This window comes from Myiozetetes cayanensis, unplaced genomic scaffold (assembly GCF_022539395.1).
Source record: "Myiozetetes cayanensis isolate MyiCay16 unplaced genomic scaffold, myiCay2020 scf28, whole genome shotgun sequence".
Classification (NCBI taxonomy): domain Eukaryota; kingdom Metazoa; phylum Chordata; class Aves; order Passeriformes; family Tyrannidae; genus Myiozetetes; species Myiozetetes cayanensis.
In genome coordinates this window covers 2129052-2151524 of record NW_026087499.1, presented here as the reverse complement: position 1 = coordinate 2151524, position 22473 = coordinate 2129052, and the positions used below count along the sequence as shown (strand labels likewise).

General features: G+C 52.0%; 4 protein-coding genes across 6 annotated transcripts; 3 read left to right on the top strand and 1 right to left on the bottom strand.

Moving 5' to 3' along the window:
* The first annotated feature begins 20 nt into the window (after positions 1-20).
* LOC126643867 (lysophosphatidic acid receptor 6-like) lies at positions 21-5906 on the top strand. 3 transcript variants are annotated; one of them, XM_050322599.1, is made up of 5 exons: positions 21-373; positions 735-887; positions 1470-1595; positions 2571-3813; positions 4531-5906. In XM_050322599.1, exons 4-5 carry the CDS (start codon positions 2746-2748, stop codon positions 4570-4572), a joined length of 1110 nt encoding a protein of 369 aa, XP_050178556.1. In that variant the 5' UTR covers positions 21-373; positions 735-887; positions 1470-1595; positions 2571-2745; the 3' UTR covers positions 4573-5906. The 3 variants fall into 3 exon arrangements, with proteins under 3 accessions (XP_050178556.1, XP_050178555.1, XP_050178554.1); XM_050322598.1 differs by having other exon boundaries at positions 728-887; XM_050322597.1 differs by having other exon boundaries at positions 21-887.
* Positions 5300-13688, bottom strand: INTS11 (integrator complex subunit 11). The gene is made up of 18 exons (XM_050322590.1): positions 13632-13688; positions 12896-13083; positions 12130-12227; positions 11719-11792; positions 11270-11498; positions 11058-11156; positions 10851-10885; positions 10258-10396; positions 9912-9976; positions 9570-9759; positions 9208-9291; positions 9013-9102; positions 8320-8482; positions 7965-8072; positions 7386-7447; positions 6788-6930; positions 6209-6338; positions 5300-5479 (listed from the first exon to the last, which is right to left on the bottom strand). The coding sequence occupies exons 2-18, from the start codon at positions 12921-12923 to the stop codon at positions 5414-5416; spliced, it is 1803 nt and encodes a 600-aa protein (XP_050178547.1). The 5' UTR covers positions 12924-13083; positions 13632-13688; the 3' UTR covers positions 5300-5413.
* A 259-nt stretch (positions 13689-13947) lies between these two features.
* Positions 13948-16473, top strand: CPTP (ceramide-1-phosphate transfer protein). The gene is made up of 2 exons (XM_050322605.1): positions 13948-14080; positions 14702-16473. The coding sequence occupies exons 1-2, from the start codon at positions 13962-13964 to the stop codon at positions 15213-15215; spliced, it is 633 nt and encodes a 210-aa protein (XP_050178562.1). The 5' UTR covers positions 13948-13961; the 3' UTR covers positions 15216-16473.
* A 1120-nt stretch (positions 16474-17593) lies between these two features.
* On the top strand, positions 17594-22473 carry TAS1R3 (taste 1 receptor member 3). Its single transcript, XM_050322612.1, has 6 exons — positions 17594-17785; positions 18673-18973; positions 19616-20395; positions 20549-20752; positions 20844-20964; positions 21445-22473. The coding sequence occupies exons 1-6, from the start codon at positions 17607-17609 to the stop codon at positions 22377-22379; spliced, it is 2520 nt and encodes an 839-aa protein (XP_050178569.1). The 5' UTR covers positions 17594-17606; the 3' UTR covers positions 22380-22473.

Here is a 22473-nt window from a genome sequence, read left to right as displayed (position 1 = left end):
GGAGGAGGAGGAGGAGGAAGGAGTGGGGGCTCGGGTTTTTTGTTGGTGGGGTGTTCTTTTCTCCTCCTGTGGGGGTGTGTGTGGGAGGAAGGCAGGCTGAGAGCAGAGAACTGAGCATTTCCTCTCCTCTCCAGCCCTGCCTTTGTGCAGGGCAAGGGGCAGCTGTTGCTGCCTGATTGATGAGTGATTTACAGCCCCAGCCTTTGAAAGTGCTGCTGTTTCCTCTCCCCATCACCACTCACTCCTCTGCTGAGCTGCAGCACAGGAACTTCATCCTGTCCCCTGCTTACAAAGCCACTTCTGTACAGACCAGAGTTCCTCTGAGGTCACTTAAAACAGTTCTGGTGGTCCCAGCACAGGAGCAGCGACTCAGGTGAGTCAGGAATGACCACAAGACAGCCCTTTGGGGTTCCTCTGAGGTGGCTCGTGCTGCTGCTGGGCTCTGATGTGCTTGTTGTCACCTTTTGCCCTTCTCTTTGGTGGCTGCAGAGTGTTCTGGGTCTGTCAGAGATCTCAGGGCCTGTGAATCAGAGTGCAGAGAGCTCATGTTTTTCTTTAATTTTTTTTTTTTTTTTTTTTTTTTGGTCTTTTTTAACCACTCCAACCTCAGGTCCTGCCTGCTTGCCCAGGCAATAAATACACCCTGGGTGAGCTGTGGGGGTTTTCCACGTGAGTGACACCAGAATCTCTGTCTGTTTGGGTTATGAAGTGACTGTTGCAATGTCAGGTTACAGGGAGGATGAAGATGTTGGCTTGTGAAGCTCACAGAACAAACAATACCTGGGTTAGACACTCCTGCAGTGGGAGCTGAGGTGCTGAAAACCAGCCTTTCCTCTGACCACAGGCACTGAGTGAGAGATCCTGATGGACAGCATGGAAAGGAAAAGGTGAGATATTTCTGGCTGCCCTCTCCCTTCCCATGGAGCTCCTTATTCCCTCAGGGCTGAATTCCCAACGTCTCCACGGGTCTGTAACACGGAAAAGCAAGAGCTGAAGCTGCTTCTCTTGCTCCTGTGGTACCTCTTTGTGCTTCCTGGCCCATCCTGGCTGGATCAGGACAGGGAATTGGGGATGCTGAGCAGCCTGCAGGGATTTTCCAGCACCAGCAGTGAGGGCTCCTCCAGCTCTGCCAAATCTTTTTAGCCAGAGGTTTTCCTGAGAGGGAATGGCAGCATTCCTTTGCTTTTCCCCCTTCCAGGGGAGTGGGAGTGGGAGTGCAGCTCCAGGCCTGTTTTGGAGCAGTGGTGCCTGGTTCAGATGGGATGGGAGGAGAGGGGAGGACTGGAGGGGATCAGGGGTGGCTTTGGGGTGGGTGTTTTGTGCCTCCCTCGTGCAGGGGATGCTTGGGGAGAACAAAAGCCCCCCCTGGTTCTCTCTGCCCAGTTTTTGGGGACACTGCACTGCCAGGGCAGGGGCTCTGTCTTGGGTGTGAGTGACAGATGGTGGCTTCCTGTGGTTTCTCTCTGCAGAGCAACGTGACAGAACTCACCACTCGGGTGTCAGACTCCCCACAGAGGAGCTGAGCAGGGACCTGGTGGCTGTGAGGACCCTGGAGGGGCCACTGAACTCACCTACAGCTTTTGCTCTGAGCTCTGGTAAGTTCTATTTCTAACTAAATTTATGGTGAGTCTTTACAGGGCATAAAACCACTAAATACTGACACTGTTTGAGTGTTAACCAGGCCAAATTTTAACATCACAGTGCAAAAATACCTGTCAGTGAGGTTTCTGCAGGTGTTTCCCAACTTCTGGTTGCCATAAAAACCTTGCAGTGACTGAGCAGCTCAGGCTCAGCTACCCAGGCAGCAGTTCAGGAGTGGATTCCCTGCAAACACTACACTTTGAACCTGCCCAAGGTGGGTGTTCAGTGGCTCTTGCTCTCCCAAACTCTGAGATAAAGGTCATTTCCAGTCCTAAAGTCAGGCCTGGTTTGGTATAAATTCCCCCCCTGTGTTTACAGACCCTCTGCTGTGAGGTGCCAGACCTGTGTAAGCAAACCTGGCCTGCTTTTTTTATTTCCTTTCTCGTGTTCCACTTACCTCTGGTGGGTTTGCCCTTGTCAGAAAAACAACTGTGGGGGGGGGAAGGAAGTGTGAACTCAGAGTTTCCTTTGGAAAGTACCCAGCAGCCTTCATAGTTTTGTGCCTTTTGCAATTGGTGGCTGAGTTTTGTTTCTCAAGATCAGCTTTTTCAGGGGCCTCTACTGAAGTGTCTGTGTTTGGTTTACTCAGGTTTCTTTTATTTCTGGTGGAAGCTGCACTGCTGGAGTGCAGTTTATTGCCTGAGTGACCTGGGTGAGGAGTCCTGCTTGTGCACTGCCTCTTTGCATTATTCCAAACATATAAACCAGTCCTTCAGGCTCCCTGTGTAACAGGGGGAGTGGTGGTTTCTTTTCTGCCTGCAGAGAAGGTTTAGGATGCTGTAAATTCACCCTCCATGAATTCCCCTTGTACAGGAACATCAGCTGCCTCTGTTATCGTCACCTTGGGGTGATTTCAATGCCAGTAAATGCTGTCTTACTGCGTAAACTCAAATGCTGGTGTTTCAAATGACTTCTTTTTTCCCTTCTAGTGGCACTGCTTTCCATCTGAGCAGCTCTGAAGCCCAGACCTCGCCAGGCTGAACATCTGTGGTGCAGCTTTAGCTCTGGCTCATCGAGATGAACTAAAACTCCGGGACCTCCTGAGGTGAGGGATGGATTGAGGCTCTCACCTCGTTTTGGGTATCCTCCTCTCCAGCAGAGACCATGGCAGGCGTTTCCTGGGCCTCCAACGAGACAGTTGCCAGCGGCAGCTCAGAGCAGCTCTGGCTGGAAGGAGATTTCCAGCATTCCTTGTTCCCTGTCGCCTACGGCGTCGCCTTCGTGCTGGGGCTGGTGGGAAACACCCTGGCCCTGTACCTGCTGTCCTGCAGAGTGAGGCACCTGTCCCACTCCTCCATCTACCTGCTCAACCTGGCCCTGCTGGGCACCCTGTTTGTCTGGGTGCTGCCTCTCAAAATCCACTCCCACCTGCACGGGAGCCGCTGGGTCTTCGGGGCCGCCGCCCGCCGGGTGGCGGGGACCCTGTTCCACGTCCACATCCACCTCAGCACCGCCCTCCTGGCCTGCATCTGCGTGGACCGCTACGTGGCCGTGCTGCACCCCCTCACCTACATCCGCATCAGGGCCCCCCACCGCGTGCTGGTGGCCGCGGCCCTGTGGGTGGTGGCCCTCGGTGTCGCCGTCCCGCTCGCCCTGAGGGGTCCCCTCCTCAGCCGGGGCGTGGGGAACAACACCACGACCTGCTTCGAGGGTTTCCCCGCGGGCAGCTGGGCCCGGCGGGCGGCCCCTCACGACGTGCTGGCCGTGGTGCTGGGGTGTGGGGTGCCCTTCTCCCTCGCCCTGGTGGGGTGGCCGCTCGTGGCCGGAGGGATCTCGCGCGCCAAGCGCGGCGCGTCCAGGAGGAGGGCCCTGGGCACCGTCTGCATCGCCCTGGCCATCTGCGCCCTGTGCTTCCTCCCCCACCACCTCACCCACCTGCTGAGCTTCCTGGTGAGGGTCCAGGTCATCCGGGACGAGTCATTCTCAGCCCTGATCTGCAGGATGAGGAGGGTCAGCCTGGCCCTGGTGAGCCTCAGCTGCTGCCTCACCCCGCTCCTCTGCTACTACAGTGCTTCCAGCAAGCACTGCCACTGCAGCTTCAGGCTCAGGTTCAGGTCTAAAAAGGTGTTCACCATCTGTGACCGGAATTTTGGGGAGCCCTCCCGTGATTATAAACTCTGGCAGAGATGTGGAAGCAAAAACCCGGAGACGGAGTCAACTGGTTTGCCTCAGGTAAGTACAGGGGTGATCTTTCCAGCTGTTTCTTCACAAGCAAAGCTGTAAAACCTGCTGGTTTTTTGGTGTGGTGGCTGTTAAGGCACTGGAGGGAAGTGCCCACCAGCTGGGGATTTTGATCAGCCCACTGGCACAGCCCCTGGGGGAGCTGTGTCCTGGGACAGGCCCTTCCCAGCACGTGCTGAAACCTCCTGTGTTCACGTGCAGTGATGTTTTGGGCTCGTTCTGTTTAGCTTCGGGGTTGGCAGAGCACGGGGCTCTTTTTTGGGAAGCAGCACAGCCCAGGAAAGGGCCACTTGAAGGAAATCAGCCTCCTAATTGATAGAGGTGGATTCAGGCAGCCCTGCGTGGTTTTTCCCTGTTTTGGAGGGGTCTGGTGTGTTCTCCCCTGGGTTCACAGCCCACATTCCACAGCCAAATAGGGGCTTCTCATCCTCACTTACTTGGCTTCCTGAGGAGTATTCCAGGACAGGCTTTCCTGGATTCAAGCTGGACGTGTATTAATGCAAGTTTAGAAGGCAGCAGATCCCAGTATTTATCAGTCAGTGGTAAACAAGCTCCTCTCTCCACACACTGCTGGAGGGCACTTCCTGCCACAGCTCTTTGCAGGGTGCAGTCCCCTTCAAATGTCGAAGCTCTCTTTTTTTTCAGCCACATTTTGTGATATAAACACACCACCTGACCTTTCTCACCCCCTTTTTCTTGCATTAACAGACCCACGTGGCTTCTGAGAACCCGCTGAGTTTTCCACCCTGAGACCGGGGAGAGGATTTTTCATCTGTGGGTGATCCGAGGCACCAGAAAAACCACAGGCCCTGGCTGACAACCCAGGTTTACTTCAGAGGGATGAGGGTTTTTGGGGTAAGAGATGCAGAGAGTCTCTGCTCTGCTCCTCCCCACAGGCCACCCCAAAACTGTCAGGCTGCCACGTGCAAACCCTGGCACTGGGGAGGCAAGGGAGGCTCAGAGGGAGAATTAGCACCAATTAATCCTTCACCTTCCAGGAGACATTGCTATTTTTATCCCATTTCCAGACTCTGGAAAATCCTCCCAGCACTGGAGGAGGGGAGGGGGGAATGGCTCTTATCAGCTGAGCACAATCTTTATGCTCTGCAAAAAGGAAGGAAAATGTTTTTAGAGCCTCCATGCAGGAGAGCAGCTTTCCTGGAGGCTTCTCAGCTGTCCCTGAGGGAAGGAGGGAGAATTAAAATGAGTTTTGCTGCTTGGCAATCAGCACACTTAGGGCTTTATTCCTTTACCTCCATCCTACTCTGCATTTTAATTGTTTCACTCAGCACTGCTGAGATTTTTAAGGGCAGTGAGCTGTGGGAGGGAAGAACACTGAGTAACTTTTGCTTTACTGTGTAAGCAACTCAGAGCTTGTTCCTCAGGACTGTTTAAAAACAGGCTGTACCAACTCCCTGCCCGGCTTTCCAAGGGGGAAGATCACAGTGCTGGTGACAGGCAGGCACTGGCACTGCAGTAACTGGACAAACACTGTAATTCTTTTATTAAAACAAACCAGAAAAAAAAAACATTGACAAAGTAAACAAAATAAAATCTAAGTCTCTGTAACGCCCTGTGCTCTGCTCTGCCCTCAGGATGTGCTCTGGGGCAGGCCTTTCTTCAGGAGGGAGGTGAGATAACTGCCCAGCTCTTCATCCTACAGAGGAGAAAGAGAAACGGGATGAAAGCAAAAATCTTCCACCTGAGTGTCCCATCTGGGGCAGTAAATTCAACTGTGGTACCCAGAAAGAGGCTGAAATAATTCTTGGACCCTGCAGGATCTAATGTTCAAAAATGGAACATTCCAAAAATGGAATTATTTCAAAATATTGGTGTAAAACTCCTGTTTGTCGAAGGAGGTGGCTGGACCTGAGGGGTCTCTTTGGAGGAAAAGCATCTTTTTTCTGGAAAGCAAAAGGACTAAAGAACCATTGATGGCATCTTTGCCCTCAACTGGCATTTCCTTGCTCTAAAGAAAGAATTTAGTAATACAGCCAGAGAAAAGTGTGCTTTTGAGAGGAAGAAAATGTAATGAAGATCTAATAAAACTGTGTTAAGATTAGACACAGGCTTCAAGCAAGTAGTACCTTGTGCCACACTCTGCATGGCAGTAGGGATATAGCTCAGTGTCCTCCAAACACAGACAGAATTGTAATTAACTGTAATTAACTCTAATTACTCCAGCTCAGTGGTCCCAGAGAGCTCCTGTGAAAGCCATTTGTACTAAACCCAAAATGGTCCAAAAAATGGCAGGAACTCAGCTCATCCTCCAGTCAAACTCCTTCAAAAGCAGAGGGAGGAAGGCCCAACACTTCCAGCCACCTCCAGTCCAGGACAGTTTGGGACTGAAAGGAGTTAAGAGCAGAAAGTCCTTGTGTGTTCCTACCTGGTAAGTCCAGGACACGAGCAGGACTTTGGTTCCCTGGTCCTCTGAGTGTGCTGTGGCCTGGATAAGGATGGACTCCACGGTTATAGAGCCATCAGGGAGATGCTGCACAGAATAATCCTTCAGGACCCTGGGAAGAGAGAAAAAAGATGATTAATTTGGGAGGGAAATGCACACAGGTGAAGAGTGGGTCACCCCTGCACCTTCATCCCAAACCCCAGCCTGCTGTTAACTCCTTTTCCCTGTGGCTGAGCCAGCACCTACTCCCTCCAAAGGAGTCTCCCACTTCCCAAGGAAGGGAGAACAGGGCTAATCCACAGCTTGGTGACTCTGCTGCTTGTATTAATCATGTAGCATTTCCTACAGAACTTATTTCTGGCCTTCATGACAGTTCTACCCCCGGTGTGAGCCCTGCTCGTCAGAGCAAAGCCCCGCTCAGGGATCCACCAGCAGGTTCTGCTGTTGCCAGCTCCAAGGAGGGGGCAACCTGTGCTACCTGGATTGGGAATGATAAACTCAACTGCATCCCTAGAGGGTGGGGAAAAAAAAAACAAAAAGCTGAGGTAAGAAAGGCCTCACCCCTTGAGGTGGTTGTAGACCCGAAGCACCGTCTCGTGCTCCTTGCGCGGGTCCTGGATGTGGACGCGGCAGGTGAAGCGCAGCTGATGCTCCGCCAGGCCCAGCTCCTTCAGGGCCTGCTCGGGGGAAACCAGCCTGAAACTCTGCAGGGAAAAGGGATAAAATCCATTCAGATCCACTGCTGGGAGCTTTCTGGAGTGGCACTGCTCCTCTGGGGGCAGCTGGCTGTGTTCAGCACACTTCATCACACTGGTCACCTTTCCCGTCTCACTGCTGTGAGCATGAGGGGATGAAGGGCAGCAAAGGGAGGGGGAAGGCAGGTGTCCAAAATGTCCACCTAAATAATCACACCAGCCCTTCATTTAACAAAATTAAAGTGGCTCTCTGGAAGTTTGGTTTTATCCTCTTTAGCAGGGGAAATGATGTTTGGATATAAACAACGTGAGGTCGCAGAGGAAGAAATCCTCCCCTGGCGCCTTCTTTGTAAGAAACCAGACCTGCTTAACCTTGATTTTGGCTCCTTGTGCACCCAGAGCTCGTGTGTGAATTATAACACACTCAGAGGACACAAGACAAGCAGAAGGACACTTTTACTCACGTTATCCTTCATGAGCAACGTGCCGTGCATGAGCTTTGGCTTCTTGGCATCTGGTACAGGACCTAAACCACGGCCAGGGGGAAGAAAAGACAAGTTAACAATGAGGTGCTGAATTTTCCCATTAAACAGCTGCTCTAGGACTCAATAGCTGGACCTCTGAGGCCCTCATGAGGTTCAGACACTAAAATTCTTCACCTTTTTTTCTTGCTAAGTGCATTTGTGGTGCTCAACCATTATCAGAATAACTGACACATAAGAAACCATGTCTAGTTTACAACACAGAACAACTGCCTTTCTTCCCAGAGCACATCCTGGTTTGAGGGGGTTTAGATTATTTCTTTTTTTCAATTGAGTTTATAAAAATAACTCCAGTTTTCCCAAACCTGGCTGGTAAAAGCACAGGTGAGTTTTTGTCACCACAGTGAACGAGCAACGAAGGGGCAAACCAGGCAGTGTGTGCGTGCATTTGTTTTTAAACAAACATTATTAAATGTGTATTTGCAGCATTCTGCCTCCTGCCAGTGCTACCCAGCACAGGGGCAGGGCCTGAAAGGGGGAATTGGTGGTTGGGAGAGTCACCTATTGCTGCTTCTCTCTTGAGGAGGCCCAGGGAGATGTCCACAGGGATGCTGGGGTTGGTGAAGATGGTGGTGGTCTCCCCGTTGGCAGGCATGTAACAGCTGACATCTGCAAAGGGAGCAGCCCCTGTCAGGAGTGTGGCACCAGGAAATGCTGCACCACAACAGAACAGCTTCACTTCGAGTCCAAAGGGTTGTTACAATTAACTTTGCTTAGTTAGTATGTTAATTAAGATGGAGGGTATCTGTAAATTCCATCAGACCTAACCCTGCCGAGGGCCAGTGGATTAAACACATGACCTTGAGTGCTCTGCTGCCACTCCCTGCTCAGCACCAACACACACAGGGATACCTACGGAATTCCTGCTCTATCTTCTGCTTCAGGAACTCCATTTTCTTGGCTTCCCCGTGGACCAGGAGCACGTTCCGAGGCTCAGCCTGGCGGATGAGCTGCATGATCCCCTTGGCATCTGCGTGGGCGCTGAAGGACATGTACTCCACCTGCATCTTCACCTCCAGCTGGGCAGGAGCAGAAAACACAGGATTTGGGGAATTGTTTTGGCTCACTGCAGCTTGTATAACACAGACAGATCCAGACTCCTCTCTAGTTAGTTCTAAGGAGGAAGGAGAACACCTAAATTGCCTTAAAGAAAAGCTTTCAATCACTTGCAGGCTCAAATTCCCGATTCCAGAGAATCCTTGACACACATTTGCCAGAACAAATCAATACTTAAGGACAGCTGGTGTCATTTCATTATCCACATCTGCTTAAAAATGTAATATTTTTACCTATTTGACTAATGGGGCTTTGTTATTAAATGTTATAAATGTGCCCCAAAAGTTTTTATAGCACAAGACAACACACTTGCCAAGGCAAAGAGGAAAAAAATGAGTCCAAATCCAGAAAAAAAAAAGGTTACTTTGAGGCATTTTCAGGGTTGGGTGCAGCACAATCCCACTACCAGCCCATGGTGTGTAACCACCACCTTAAGCTTTGAAGAATTTCCCCCAGATGACTTTTCCCTCCTGCTTGAAAAAATCCAACTTACAATTTGTCTGCCCTCCATCTCCAGCTTGCGCTGCCCGCTGAGGATCTTGTGGCCCACCGTGCCCTGCACGCAGTACCCAGGCATGATCACCTGGCAGGGAGAGCAGGAACATCAGCAAATGCCCTCCTGCAGCCTCTGCCCTTGGTGCCACTGGCACCTCAACGGAAAGCATCAGCCAAGGAAACAGTTTCTTACCATGTTCTTTTCGTTCCCTGCCCATTTCCTGAAGATCTGAAGGGACTGCCCCGCGTGGAGCATTCCGGGGGTTGCAAACACCACCTGGAATTCAAAGGTACGCCATGAATCATCACAGAAAACAGGTTTTTCCATTACTTATAATACATAAATGTTCTAAATCTGTGCAGAGTATCCCCCCATTACAGACACTCCATCAAATGGGGATTTTTGCTGGTTTATTTTTTTCCCCCACCTTGTCTAATTTTCACATGAGCTGAAAACTGCTGTTTGTGAGCAGTGTCTGCTGAAAACTCTGAATGGTTTTATAACTAATAAACCAGTCAGAAATAAACCCAGTTCCCTCCCTAACACCCACCTACCATGGGCCCTGGGTTGTCTGCAAAGGCCCTGTCGAAGGCTTTGATGTGTTTGAACTCAAACATGTTCCTCTGCACAAAGGTTTTCCGGATTTTCTGATTAGTCCAGGTGATGAAGAGCTTGTAATAATGGTTGGCCTTCTCTGTCAGGCCCGTGGAGAAGTAGATTGGAGCCTTCAGGTTCATCCTTTCCCTGTGGAAAGAAGTGTCCCAGAGACCTGTGAGGGCCAAAGCGGGATCCTAGCTATCCAGGCTGGGAGTCCATAAGCTTCCAAGGATCCCAGAAACCTGCCAGGGGCACAGAGGAGGACAAAAAGGTACCTGCAACAGAGAGACTGCACTCACCAGAAAGTTTCCAGTAAAATGCAAAGTTCCTGGGCACGTCCAAGGGCAAAAACCGGGATAAGAACCTGCAACAGAGAGGGGATTTGGCGTCTGTGAAACCCACACAGCATTAAATTCACCTCAGAAAGGTGGGCCTCACAAGAAAAAAAACCACCCCAACACAAACAAAACTAAAGGAATACATAAGAAAAGCACATAAAAAGGAGTTTTGGGTCACAGTTACCACTATCCCAGTTCCTGGCCTGTGCCCGTACTGAGGGGGGGTTCTGTTCTCTCCTGGGTTAACAGGAAACCAAACTGTTGAGAGCAACACTTGTGGCATTATTTGGGGAGGTGGCCACTGTACCTTCCCTCCTCTTTCCACGGTCTCGTGGACCTTCTTCAGGAAGTCCCTCTCCCTGCAGCGTTTGGAGTCGCGGATGGTGGTGGCGTAGGTGGACTCGCTGATCAGCAGGTCCGGGCGGCACTTATCGATCCAGGCAGCCCTGGGAAAGGGAGATTGGAGGCAAAGCCAATTAGGAGATGGCATTAATGACCTGCAGGTCTCAAAGCTAGGGGTGGGGGTGTGGATATCACTGCCTCCATCTGCAGACAGGAGCACGGCTGTGCCTTGGCTTGGCCGAAGTCACTGGGAATTCTGGGGCAGCATCAGGAGCCCTCTCTGCAGGCACAGCTCCTTTAAATCAATCCAGCTCAAAGCAGACACTACAGACCTTGAAAAGCAATACTGATCCAGCCTATTACCTGTTTTAAATGCATTAAAATATGAAGCATGAATACCACAAATCTCTCACCTATGCTAGGAAAAATTAGCGTTAAAGCTTGTGACTCATACTCTGTTAGGAACTGAAAACATTGAGAAGACACCATGAAGTAACAGTTCAAACACTGAAATCCCATCACTGCACAGCCTTAAAAATATTTATGTGTCATACTCACCCCAAGTGTCTGTCTGGTGTCATGTTATAATCACCCTGATGGAAGAAGAGAAATGAATTAATATTATGAAAGCAACAGGACAGGCCATTAAGAGGTGATGTAGGGGTCTAGAAATACTGCTGTGCATATACATATATATATATATCAGTATCTATAAATAATGTCTATATAGAAGAGGCAAATGTGTGTAAATCTGTGCATACTCACAGTGTACACAACTGACTCACATCCAACCTTGATCTGGAACATGGCAGCTCCAAGGACATGGCCTGCATAGTATGCCTTGATCTCCAGCTCCTCATCCACCTGCCCCACCAGGCAAACACTCCATTAGTGCCAGCATTTCCAAAGAAAACTTCTTTGTGCCTTCTGCAGCAACCCTTGGTGCGATCCAGAAGTACAAAGCAATGCCCCTTTACCTGCACTGTCTGGTGAAGGTGCACAGCCACCACCTTCTTCATGCAGTCTTTAATCATCTGGGAAGTGAAGAAGTTGGTTTCCCCTTTCTTGTCCACGGTTATCTTCCTGTAGTCCTCCAGGAGGATGGGGCAGATGGCCTTGGTGGGGTGGGTCATGTAGATGGGCCCATCGTAACCCACCATCTCACTGAAATAGGGCAACGCCCCACAATGGTCCAAGTGGAAGTGGCTGCAAAAAAACCCCAGAGAAAATAAGGGAGATGCTGCATGGAATTCAGCCTGGCTGGTGCTCACATCCTGCTGCTGCTGATTTTTAAAGCTCTGCACGGCATGGAGGAACTTGTCAAAGTATGAGTGATGGACTTGGAGCGTGTTTGGGTTGCAAGGGGCAGCATGACAAAGCATTCCCATCTCCCACTGGGGCTGGGGCAGGGAAGGAGCTGCCTCACCTGATGATCACACAGTCCAGAAAGTCAGTCAGCCTCCCGTTCTGGGTGATGTAGGAGAAGTCAGGGAAGCGCCTCTGCAGACAGGGAAAAACAGGGAATCCATCAGGACACAGAGCCAGGCAATGCTGCACCACTGACCCAACAAAACAGCAGAGGGAGGGACCTGGAACACTGGGAATGTGCAGAAGGAGTCAGAGGGGAAGGAGGGAAGAGCTGCCAGGGAACTGGCCTTGGTTAGAGAAGAATCTTCCCCCAGAGGGTGGCTGGCACTGAACAGGATATTCCATGATTCCATCCACACACCCCTGTGTCACATGAGATGAGCCAGGCAAGGTACCAGAGTGGAACAATCCTGCTGGGAAGGGCCAGGACACGTCCCCTCACCCCATCCCTGCTCCCCACTGCACTCACATCATCGTTGTAGCCCATGTGCATCCCACAGTCCAGCATCACGTTCTTCCCAGCGATGGACACGAGGATACAGCTCCGTCCCACATCCTGCCCAGCCCCTGGACACAAGGAAAAGGCAGGAAAAACATCTCTGGGAACGTTTACAATCCTTTCAGAAGAGAAGCTGTTAAAGGTCTAGCACAAACTTCCTGCAAGGTGCAGCTACAGTTTCAAGTGAAGCCAAAATAATCCTTTATCTGGAAGGGATTAACGTGGAACTCAGGTCCCTCTGGTGCTCTGCCCTCAGTGGAAGCTTCATTAAGCTTTAATTAAGTCCACACCAAGCCCAAAAATTATCCATCAGGGTAAGGCAGTTCTCCTGCCCAGCACATCCTGTGCTCTCTCTCAGCACAGAAAAAAATTCTGGGCAACCCATAAAAATAGATATAAAAAGTTTAAAAAAAAAAGAGAAAGATTTGCTTCCTGTGGCTCTTTAGCACAGTAAGTGAACTAAGGCTGTACCTCCACTGTCCAACCCTACAGTGCCTTTACCACAACACGTTAATTAACCCTCTAATAAATGAGTAATGACTGTTTAGAGTCTTATTTGCTCAAAGAGCAGTGAGAAGGCAAGAATGTGACTGACAAGCAGCTGACAAGAACCACAACTGTCCCCCACATTGCAGGTGCCACCAGGGCCAGCTTCCAGTGCCAACCCCACACACCTCACCCTCATTCCCAAATTCCACAGCGTTTGTGTTTCAGGAAGATTTCGGACTGGACTTACCCAAGGGGGTGACTTTGATCTCAGGCATCTCAGCAGAGTCCAGACCCCAAATCACACAAAGGGAGTCACTCCAGGCCCTGCTCAGAGCGGGGCACGGGGAGGGAAGATCCCACAGGTTTTACAGGAGCCATTTCCAACAGGGGGAAACAATCTGGCACAAGGCTTGGGTGGAGGTCAGAAACTTCTTCCTGGAGAAGGGGAAAAGAGGCAGGAAAGGAGTCAGATGATTGAGGAACAAGTTATGGAAAGTTGGCCCTGCCTGGGTTTGATATCCACACCCCCCAATTGCTGCGAGGTGGGAAAAACACAGAGAGACACACAGAACACACAGAGAAATACACAAAACACACTGAGAAATTCACAAAACACACTGAGAAATTCACAAAACACGCGCAGAAACACACAAAATACATAGAGAAATACACAGAATCAAACACAAAAACACCCAGACACACACACACCACACAGAGAAGCACACGAAACCCACATACAACCAAACCCACTCAGAGAAACAAAAACCAGGGAAACACCAAAAAAATGAACACAAACGCACGGAGAAACACGCAAAACCCACGTATAACCAAACCCACGCACAGAGACACACGAACACACAAAACCAAAGACGAGCACGCGCAGAAACACGCAAAACCAAACCCCCCCACGTACAGAAACACCCAGAATCGTACAAAACCGCACAAAACTCGCACAAAGTCAGGCAGAAAGCAACGAAACCCACCCGGCCCCGCAGCCGCGGCGCTCCCGGCCCGCAGCCCTCACACCGCCCCCCGCGCCTGCGCCGACACCGCCCCGGCGGGCCGCGCCCCTGCGCCGCACCCAGCGCGGATTGGCCGCGCCGCGGTGACGCACGGGATGTTGATTGGTCCGCTCTCCGAGCCGCGGTGACGCACCGGACGTTGATTGGTTCGCTGTGCGAGCCGCAGCGACGCACCGCGAGCTGATTGGCTCGCTGGCGGAGGCGGGTGTCGGACCGCGCGCGGATTGGCCGCGCCGGGGGTGCGGGAGGAGGAGGAGGAGGAGGAGGAGGAGGAGGAGGCGGCGCGGGGCGATGGCGGCCGCGGGCGCGTTCAGCCTGAGGGAGGTCCTGGACGCCTTCCGGGGCTGCGTGACCGAGCGGCGGGAGGTGCTGCTGGAGCCCTACCTGAGCGGCTGGTGGGGGCTCATCCGGTGAGTGCCCGCCCGCGCACGGGAGCTTCGGGAGTGACAGCGCAAGGTGGGGTCGGCTGCTCCTTGAGGCAGATGGGAACGGAAAAGAATTAGAGTGTTCGGGCAGGAAGGGAGCTCCCACGGGAAAAACAAAATAAATAAAATGGTTTATGGGGATGGATATCTGTGCGCAGCCCTGCGGCCTCCGGGATAAGGAGGATGCGAGTCCGGAGATGCTCCCAGGGATGGAGCCCCTCTGTCTGGAGCCAGGCTGGGAGAGTTGGGGGGTCCACCTGGAGAAGAAAAGGCTTTTCTTTTTCAAGGAGACCTGAGAGCCCCTTGCAGGGCCTAAAGGGGCTCCAGGAGAGCTGGAGAGGGACTTGGAACAAGGGATGGAAGGACAGGATAAGGGAATGGCTTCCCAGTGCCAGAGGGCAGGGATAGATGGGATATAGGGAGGGAATTCTTCCTTCCTGGCACAGGTTGCCCAGAGTGGCTGCTCCTGGATCCCTGGGAGTGTCCCAAGGCCAGGTTGGACGGGGCTTGGAGCAGCCTGGGCTGGTGGAAGGTGGGTGTGGCACTGGATGCTCCTTGAGCTCCCTTCCATCCCAACCCGCTCTCTGATTCCACGGTCCCCCCCAGGTTCCTGCAGAGCCTCGGCGCCGTCTTCGGCTTCATCTCCAGGGACGCCGTGGCCAAGGTGCAGATCATGGAGCGGCACCGCCGCGGGGAGCAGGGCCGGCACTACGAATCGCTGCAGTCCATGGTGGAGTTCGAGCTGTCCCAGGGGCCGGGCGAGCTGCGGGGCCGCCCCGACTCCGGGTGCCGGACGGTGCTGCGGCTGCACCGCGCCCTGCTCTGGCTGCAGCTCTTCCTGGAGGGGCTGCGCACGGGGCACAGGGAGTCCCGCACCGCCGCCATCTGCACGGACTCCTACAACGCCTCGCTGGCCCAGCACCACCCCTGGGTGGTCCGCAAGGCCGCCACGCTCGCCTTCTGCGCCCTGCCCTCCCGCGACGCCTTCCTGGAGGTGATGAACGTGGGGCCCCCCGAGCAGGCCGTGCACATGCTGGGGGAGGCCATTCCCCACATCCAGAGCGTCTACGGCATCACCCAGGAGCTCTTCGCCCGGCACAGCCTGCTGGACCTGCCCTGACAGGAGGAGGGCCCATCCCAGCAGGACTGGGGGGGGAAAATCAGGGGTTTAACTGGTTCTCTGCACCTCCACTCTTCCCTTCCCCCACTCAGCCAAGCTGCTCTGGGTGCCTCACCTTACGAAACACGTACCAGGGGTTTTTATATCTATTTATGTGATACATGTAAAATACATATCATACATGTATTTTATGTCTGTGTCAGTGTGTGTGTGGGGCAGAGGGGGCTCCCCAAAGGCTTCCTTTCCCTTCCCAGCAGGGAGCTGGACAAGCTATTCAGGGTGCTTCACTTTGTGACAGAAAAAGATGTACCTTTTTTTTTTTTCCCTGTGTGTGTGGTGCACGTATATACATGTATGACCTGTATTTTATACCTGTGTCAGTGTGTGTGTGGACCTCGAGGCTAAAAAGAGAACTCACAGCACTGTGAGCTGCTCAAGGGATTCCTTTTTTTTTTGTTGCTGGAGTCACCTCCAGCTCTCCAGCCAGGCTGGGAGGGGAGGTGGTTTCTTTTTGAAGCCAAACCCTGCCATTGAGCAGCTTCTGTGCATTTAACGCCAGTAGCTGTGGCCTTGTGTGACAGGAGGTGGGTTCTGAACACATTTACACTCCACCTGAGCTCCCCTGGCCACTTCTGTTTATCAGCTTTATCAAAACAGGGGGGGTTTGCCCCCCTGTTGTGCTTTAACCTCGAGAATATAACCCTGAGTAAAGGCTGTGTGGTCCCACCCCCCCACCTGAGCTCTGCTGCTAATCCTGCATCCCCTGGAGCTGAAGGAGCTGGGGGGAAGATGTGGATCCCTCTCAGCAGCACCTCTGTGCCGCTTCCCCTGCCCATTAAATCCATGCTCTCTGCACTTGGGATGTGGATCAGTTTTTAATCTGCACAGCCTGCACCTGAGCTGGGTTCCAGCCACGCTTCTATGTTGTGTGCTCACGTGGTGGTTGTTTCTTTTTTGTTAATGAATGTGTTAAATGCCTACAAAAAGGATTTCTCTGACTGGGGAGAAATCCAGACTTGTACTGTAAATCACTACGTGGCTCCTACTGCAAATCACTGTAACAGCCAAAGGATGCAAAATGGAATTTACTGAGCTGCTGGAAAGCTGAGAAAGCACTACATGTTTAGTCCAGGGTGATGGGAATATTTGGGGGAGGAGGGTTCTCACAATGTTCTGATTGTACCTTTTGGGCATAATGTAGGGAATCACTGTTACCTCCTGGAGACTGGACTAACTGCACATAAAATTATGTGAATAATGTGCTTCTGAGCAGTGTCCTTTATGGGAATGTGCTCTGGGACTGTGGGGTTGGAAGGACCATGTCTTACACTGTCATCTACTCTGATCTTCTCTCACTGGCAGAATCATTTTCACTTACCTGGAGATCAAGTTGAGCTTTTTAAAAGAAGTTACATATTTAAAGCTAACACTTAAATATTCCATTATGGGGGAAGTATCCTTAAAAATATCTCTGTATAAACATACCTATAGAACACAGCTACAACTGTTGCTTGCCTGAAGTAATGGTGTTATTTAACTCTCTGCAGTGCATTTGCTTCTCCTCATTCAAGGAAAATATTGCAGCACTTTGGGGCAACTTGGTGCATCAGTTTTAGATTATATATATATATATTATATAATATAATAGATAAATATATGTAATATATAAATAAATTTTTATATAATATATAAATATGTAATAAACCAATGATATGCAGTAAATTGAACTTTTCATTCAGAGCTATCCCGTGTTCTGAAATTCAAACCTGACAGAAGAAATGCAAGCCACGAGCCAGCCTAAATTGCTACGCTGGGAACTTGGACCTAAACCTGAAGGTTTTCAGCTGAGATCAACATCATAGCTCAGTGTGAGGAAAAAAAAATCCGATCAGCCAGTAAAAACTTCCTAAAAAATAGCAACCACCAACCTTGTGACCCAGGACTGGCCTTCTCCAGGCAAATTCCTGTGATGCCCCGAGGAAGAGCTGGTTATCTCCGTGATGGGGTGACCTTGAATATGGAAAATATATAAATAAAAATGACTGCTGTGTTAACCTCTTACCACTGCCAAAATTAGAGTGGGGGACCCGAGTGTTTTTACCACCTATATCCCAGGGGAAGCCCAATTTCCAGAGGTGAGATAAAGAATTTGGTGGCAGGAAAGCAGGATGGGAGGGCAGTGGTTTCCCACCAAGAGCACTCAGAGGGCGCTGCTGCAGATTTGACTACTGCAGTTAAATCGATGCATTTTGCTAAACAAATCCTCACCCCATATTTTTCATCTCTCGAGTTCTACTTAAAGCCATGAGATTCGGATACCCCACCTTACCCTTCTTCCCTCGGAGATTTCTTTTCTCCTCCCCTAAACAAACAAACAAAACCAACCCAAAAATGGTCCCCGAGCTGCTGCTGTGCATGGGGTTGGGCTGTGCAGGAGCTCTGAGCCCCACCTGCCTGTCGGCTCAGTTCAGCAGGCCCGGGGATTACATCCTGGGAGGGCTCTTCCCCTTCGGGAAGGACACCGTCAACCTCACGGCACGCTCGGAGCCCACCCTGCTGGTGTGTGAGAGGTAAGAGAGATTTTGGGCTTCACCAGAGCTGGGGGGAGAAAGGAAAGGCAATCACCCTGCTGGTGGGTGGGTGGGAGGTTGAAGAACTGCTTTCCTTTCTCAGAAGAACCACTTTCCTTTCTCCCCCCAGCCCTGGTGAAACCAGAGCTGGGGGGAGAAAGGAAAGTGGTTCTTCTGGTGGTTTTTGATGCTGCCGACCCTTTTAGCGCTCGAATCCAACACACAAAGGTTGTCAGTGATGCTTTGGCTCCGTGCCCTGCTCTCCCACAGGCAGATCCTACATTGGGATGGTGCTGCTGCCCTTTTTTGAGGTAAAAGGACACTCAGTACTGGGCAAAAAGGCAAAGCAGGGAAGGAAATCCCCTGGGTTACACATGATCAGCATTTCCTACTCGCTCACCCCGAGGTGGTTCGCCCCATTTACAAGCTCCTCACAGCTCTCTGGGAGGAGGAGAAGTTGGTGTCCTGCCTCCTGCTTTGGCAAAGCAACAAAGCCCAGAAAAGCAGGGGCCAAAATCCTTCCATCTTCACAGGTCCTGGGTCCTCAGCGTGCTGAGATGCACGTGGGAGGAAAATCCCAGGAGGAAGGACATTTCTCCTGAAACTGGCACCTTGGGAATCTCTGGCTTCATGGGTGAAGCACACAAAGCTGAGGGCAGCTCTTGACCCTCAGGGCTAAACTTAACTTATCTCCATACTCCATTCCTTCTCCTGGGAAGCTCCGAGGATGTATTGGCTGGCAGACAAGATTAATTCGATTTGAGAGGTGCTCAAACTCTCACATTAGAAAATTTACCAATGGGTACAGGGGTGCTCTGACTGCCTGGCTTGGCCACAGACAAGAAGCAAAGTGTAATTCCTGCCTCCTCCTCCTCCTCCTCCTGCAGGTTGTTCTTGGACGGGCTGGTCTGGGCTCTGGGGATGAAGTTCGCCATCGATGAGATCAACAACTCCACCTCCCTTCTCCCAGGGGTGACCCTGGGCTATGACATGTACGACACCTGCTTCGAGCCCCTGGTGGCCCTGCAGCCCAGCCTGCTGTTCCTGACCCGGAATGGCACCACAGGCATCGGGATTTTGTGCAACTCCACCGACTGCCAGCCCCGCGTGACCGCCGTGATCGGGCCCCACAAGTCGGATCTCTGCCTGGTGACAGCCAAACCGTTCAGCTCCTTCTTGATCCCACAGGTAAAGAGCCTCTCTGGAGAAGCAGGAATCCTCCTTTTTGTCAGGGATCAGCTCTGGGGACATGGATTGTTAAAGGGCAGTTCCAGTCTTTGCTCTCCCACAGGTTTCCCGAAGGATCTTGGGTAGGGCAGTCAAATTCCCTCTGGAATGGAGACACTACGGTGTTTAACCACCCAGAGGGAACAGGGACAACTCAGACCACTGTGATCCATGTAAAATGGGAATAACAGAGCTCCCAGTGTAAACTGGGAGTATTTTAGTTAGCATTTTCATGAGATCCTCCCAGTTTAGACTGGGAGGATCTCAAGAAAATACTAAAATACTTGACTACACACGAGAAAATATGACTACATACTCAGTTACCACAACAGGGAGCTCTAATCCTCGGGGATATTTAGCCCTGAGCTAAGATATAACTGAACTTTAGGGGGTGTCACCCTGTGTAGAAAGCAACCAATTATCACTGTCATTAATGATAAGGGCTGGTGCTCTGATGATGGACACAAGTGGCAGTAAACGCAGCCAAGATGGATGAGTTCTTCCCGCCATCCTGACCAGCATTTTTGAAAGTTTAGTGCACTAACACTAAGAAAAGAAGGTGGAGAATGACCTGGACATCCCTCTGTCCCTCCCTCCCTGCAGGTGAGCTATGCAGCCAGCAGTGAGAAGCTGAGCAATGCCCAGCTGTACCCGTCCTTCTACCGCACTGTCCCCAGTGACAAGAACCTGGTGGAGGCTGTGGTCCTGCTCCTGAACAGGTTTGGGTGGAACTGGATTGCCACCATTGCAAGTGATGATGAGTATGGCCAGGGAGCCCAGGAACTCTTCTTAAGCACAGCTGGAAATAACAACATCTGCATTGCCTTCGAGGGGCTGATTCCTACAGACCTGTCCGAGCCCAATGCCAAAAAACAACTGGAAGACACCATTAATTTAATTAACAAGACCAAAGTCAACATCATCGTCCTTTTTGCCTTTAATCTGCCAGCCCAGGCCCTGCTGGAACAAAGCATCAGGATGGGACTGAGCAAGAAAGTCTGGATCGGCACCAAAGCCTGGATGCTGTCTGACATACCTACCTCTGTCCCAAACATTCAGAGCATTGGGACAGTCCTAGGCTTTGTGATGAAAGCAGGCACAGTCCCTGGCTTCCAGAGGTACGTTGCTGACCTCTTTACCTCTGTTCAGCAGGATGAATTTTGCCAGGAGTCCAGGGAACTCAGCCGGCTCATGAACACCGACGTGCTGGGCACGCACTGCGAGGAGTGTGACCACATCTCCCTGGGGGACCTCTCCTTCCTGCTGAGCATCATCCAGGTGCAGCCTGTGCACGTGGCTGTGTACAGCGTGGCCTATGCTCTGCACAGAGCCCTGGGCTGCACCCCCAAAGCCTGCCCCAAAGCACCCATCAGATCCTGGCAGGTGAGTAAAGGTCACACACAAACAGCCACTTTTCGCCATAACCCAACCTCAGCCCTTGTTGAGGGACAACTGATTTCAGCCAGAAATTGGCTTGCAGCCTTATCATCCTCCAAACATCGGCTGCACCAACACCAATTTCCATTCTCCCCTCAGCTGCTGCAATTCATGGACACTCTCCCCTTCGAGGTGAACGGCCAGAGCTTCAGGTTTGATCAGTCCCACAGCACAAACACTGGCTACAAGCTCATATTCTGGTCCTGGAAGAATGGCAGCCTTACGAACCTGCCTGTAGGTGACTATGAACAGACCCTGCACATCGATGAGTCCCAGATCCAGTTCCACACCCCAGATCAAAAGGTAAAGATGGCCCAGCCAATTCCTTCCAATTCCTTTGGTCCTACAATTCTCCTGGAAGTGCCTGGCTGATGTTCACTCCTCCCTTTGCCAGGAGCCCACATCAGAGTGCTTCAGGCACTGCAAACCAGGACAAGTCAGAAGGATAAAAGGATTCCACCTCTGCTGCTATGACTGTACAGACTGCCCAGAAAACACCTTCTGGAGCAGTGAAGGTGAGGTCTGAGAACTCTGAAGGCTTTAAGTGTATTATGTCTATCTGCTGGTCGAGGTAACAAGCAGTGGGGTGCTCTTCCTCCATGAAGCACTGCCAAGTGCAGGGGGTTTTGCCCAGTCTTGCCCTACACCCCTTCCCTGGGGACCTGCCTCTGCTGAGCCCAGAGGGATTGCACCAGGACAACGTGTGTGTATTTTACCTCAAGAGGTTAGGAGAGAGGGCTATGATGAAATTCTGGGGTCACAGGTGGGAGGGAGAGAGGCATATGATGAAAACCTGGGATCTTCTGGAAGCTTTCTGGGGAAGGGAAACAAGAGCCAAGAAAAGCGAGTCCTCTGGGGAGGAGGGTGGGGGGAAAAAAAAAAAAAAAACAAGAGTGAACTATCAGAAGCTTTGGAGGCAGGGACATGGGCAAAGCAGCTACCTGATCCCTCCTCGAGGGCTGGGTGGTCATCATGCCCTCACTGCTCCTTTGCAGACAGCTCCAGCTGCTCCCCCTGCCCGCAGCACCAGTGGGCCCCCGCCCGGAGCACGCGGTGCTACGAGCGCAGCGAGAGGTTCCTCTTCTGGGACGAGCCCCTCGCCATCGCCCTGCTGGCCCTGATGTCCATCACCGTCCTGCTGACCTGCCTGGCAGCTCTGCTCTTCCTGAGGAACCTGCAGACCCCCCTGGTGCGGGCTGCCGGGGGCGAGAGGACCCTCTTTGCCCTGCTGTGCCTCGCTCTGCTGAGCCTCAGCTGCTGCCTGCACGTGGGGAGGCCCAGTGGCACCCTCTGCGCCGTGCAGGGGGTGGTCTACGCCCTGTGCCTCAACGGCTGCTTCTCCACCTTCCTCATCAAGACCCTGGAGATCACCCTGGTGACGGAGTTCCCCCGCCGTGCCCCCTCCCTGCTGCGCTGGGTGACCCACAGGAGGTCCTGGCTCCTCGTGGCCTCGTGCCTGCTCACCCAGGGCTTGCTCTGCCTCTGCCACCTCCACCTGGGCCCCGCCTACCTGGTCCCTGACTACAAATCCCTGCCCACCGAGGTGCTGCTGGTGTGCCACACCAGGTCCTGGGGGGCCTTTGCCCTCCTGCACGGCTACAACAGCTGCCTGGCCCTCGTGTGCTTCCTGGGCACCTTCATGGTGCAAACGCTGGGCAAGAGGTACAACCTGGCCAGGGGCATCACCCTCGCCACCCTCATCTACTTCGTCGTCTGGATCTTCTTTGTGGCTGTCTTTGCCTCGCTGAGGACAGTCCTCAGGGCTGTCTCTAAGGTTGCCACCACCCTGATGATCAGCCTGGGCATCCTGGGCACCTACTACCTCCCCAAATGCTACATCATCTTGTTCAAGCCCGAGATGAACACGGTGGACTGTTTCCAGAATTCCATCCAAGAGGAGCCAGAGGAGGACTCGGCAAACAGGCAATAAACCAGCCCCACTGTCACCTGCTCCTCAGTAAAGGCTGCCTGCATTTTAATGAGATAATTCTGTTTATGAGCGCTCTCTGGCCCCAGGCACAAGC

Coding starts and splice junctions, on each gene's coding strand:
- TAS1R3 (XM_050322612.1), top strand. CDS start 17,607: ATGGTCCCCGAGCTGCTGCTGTGCATGGGGTTGGGCTGTGCAGGAGCT. Junction 18,974..19,615: donor GCTCCTTCTTGATCCCACAG/GTAAAGAGCCTC, acceptor CCCTCCCTGCAG/GTGAGCTATGCAGCCAGCAG. Junction 20,753..20,843: donor TCCACACCCCAGATCAAAAG/GTAAAGATGGCC, acceptor TCCCTTTGCCAG/GAGCCCACATCAGAGTGCTT.
- CPTP (XM_050322605.1), top strand. CDS start 13,962: ATGGCGGCCGCGGGCGCGTTCAGCCTGAGGGAGGTCCTGGACGCCTTC. Junction 14,081..14,701: donor GGCTGGTGGGGGCTCATCCG/GTGAGTGCCCGC, acceptor GGTCCCCCCCAG/GTTCCTGCAGAGCCTCGGCG.
- INTS11 (XM_050322590.1), bottom strand. CDS start 12,923: ATGCCTGAGATCAAAGTCACCCCCTTGG. Junction 12,228..12,895: donor GATCAAAGTCACCCCCTTGG/GTAAGTCCAGTC, acceptor CCTTGTGTCCAG/GGGCTGGGCAGGATGTGGGA. Junction 5,480..6,208: donor TCGTGTCCTGGACTTACCAG/GTAGGAACACAC, acceptor TCTCCTCTGTAG/GATGAAGAGCTGGGCAGTTA.
- LOC126643867 (XM_050322599.1), top strand. CDS start 2,746: ATGGCAGGCGTTTCCTGGGCCTCCAACGAGACAGTTGCCAGCGGCAGC. Junction 3,814..4,530: donor AGTCAACTGGTTTGCCTCAG/GTAAGTACAGGG, acceptor TTGCATTAACAG/ACCCACGTGGCTTCTGAGAA.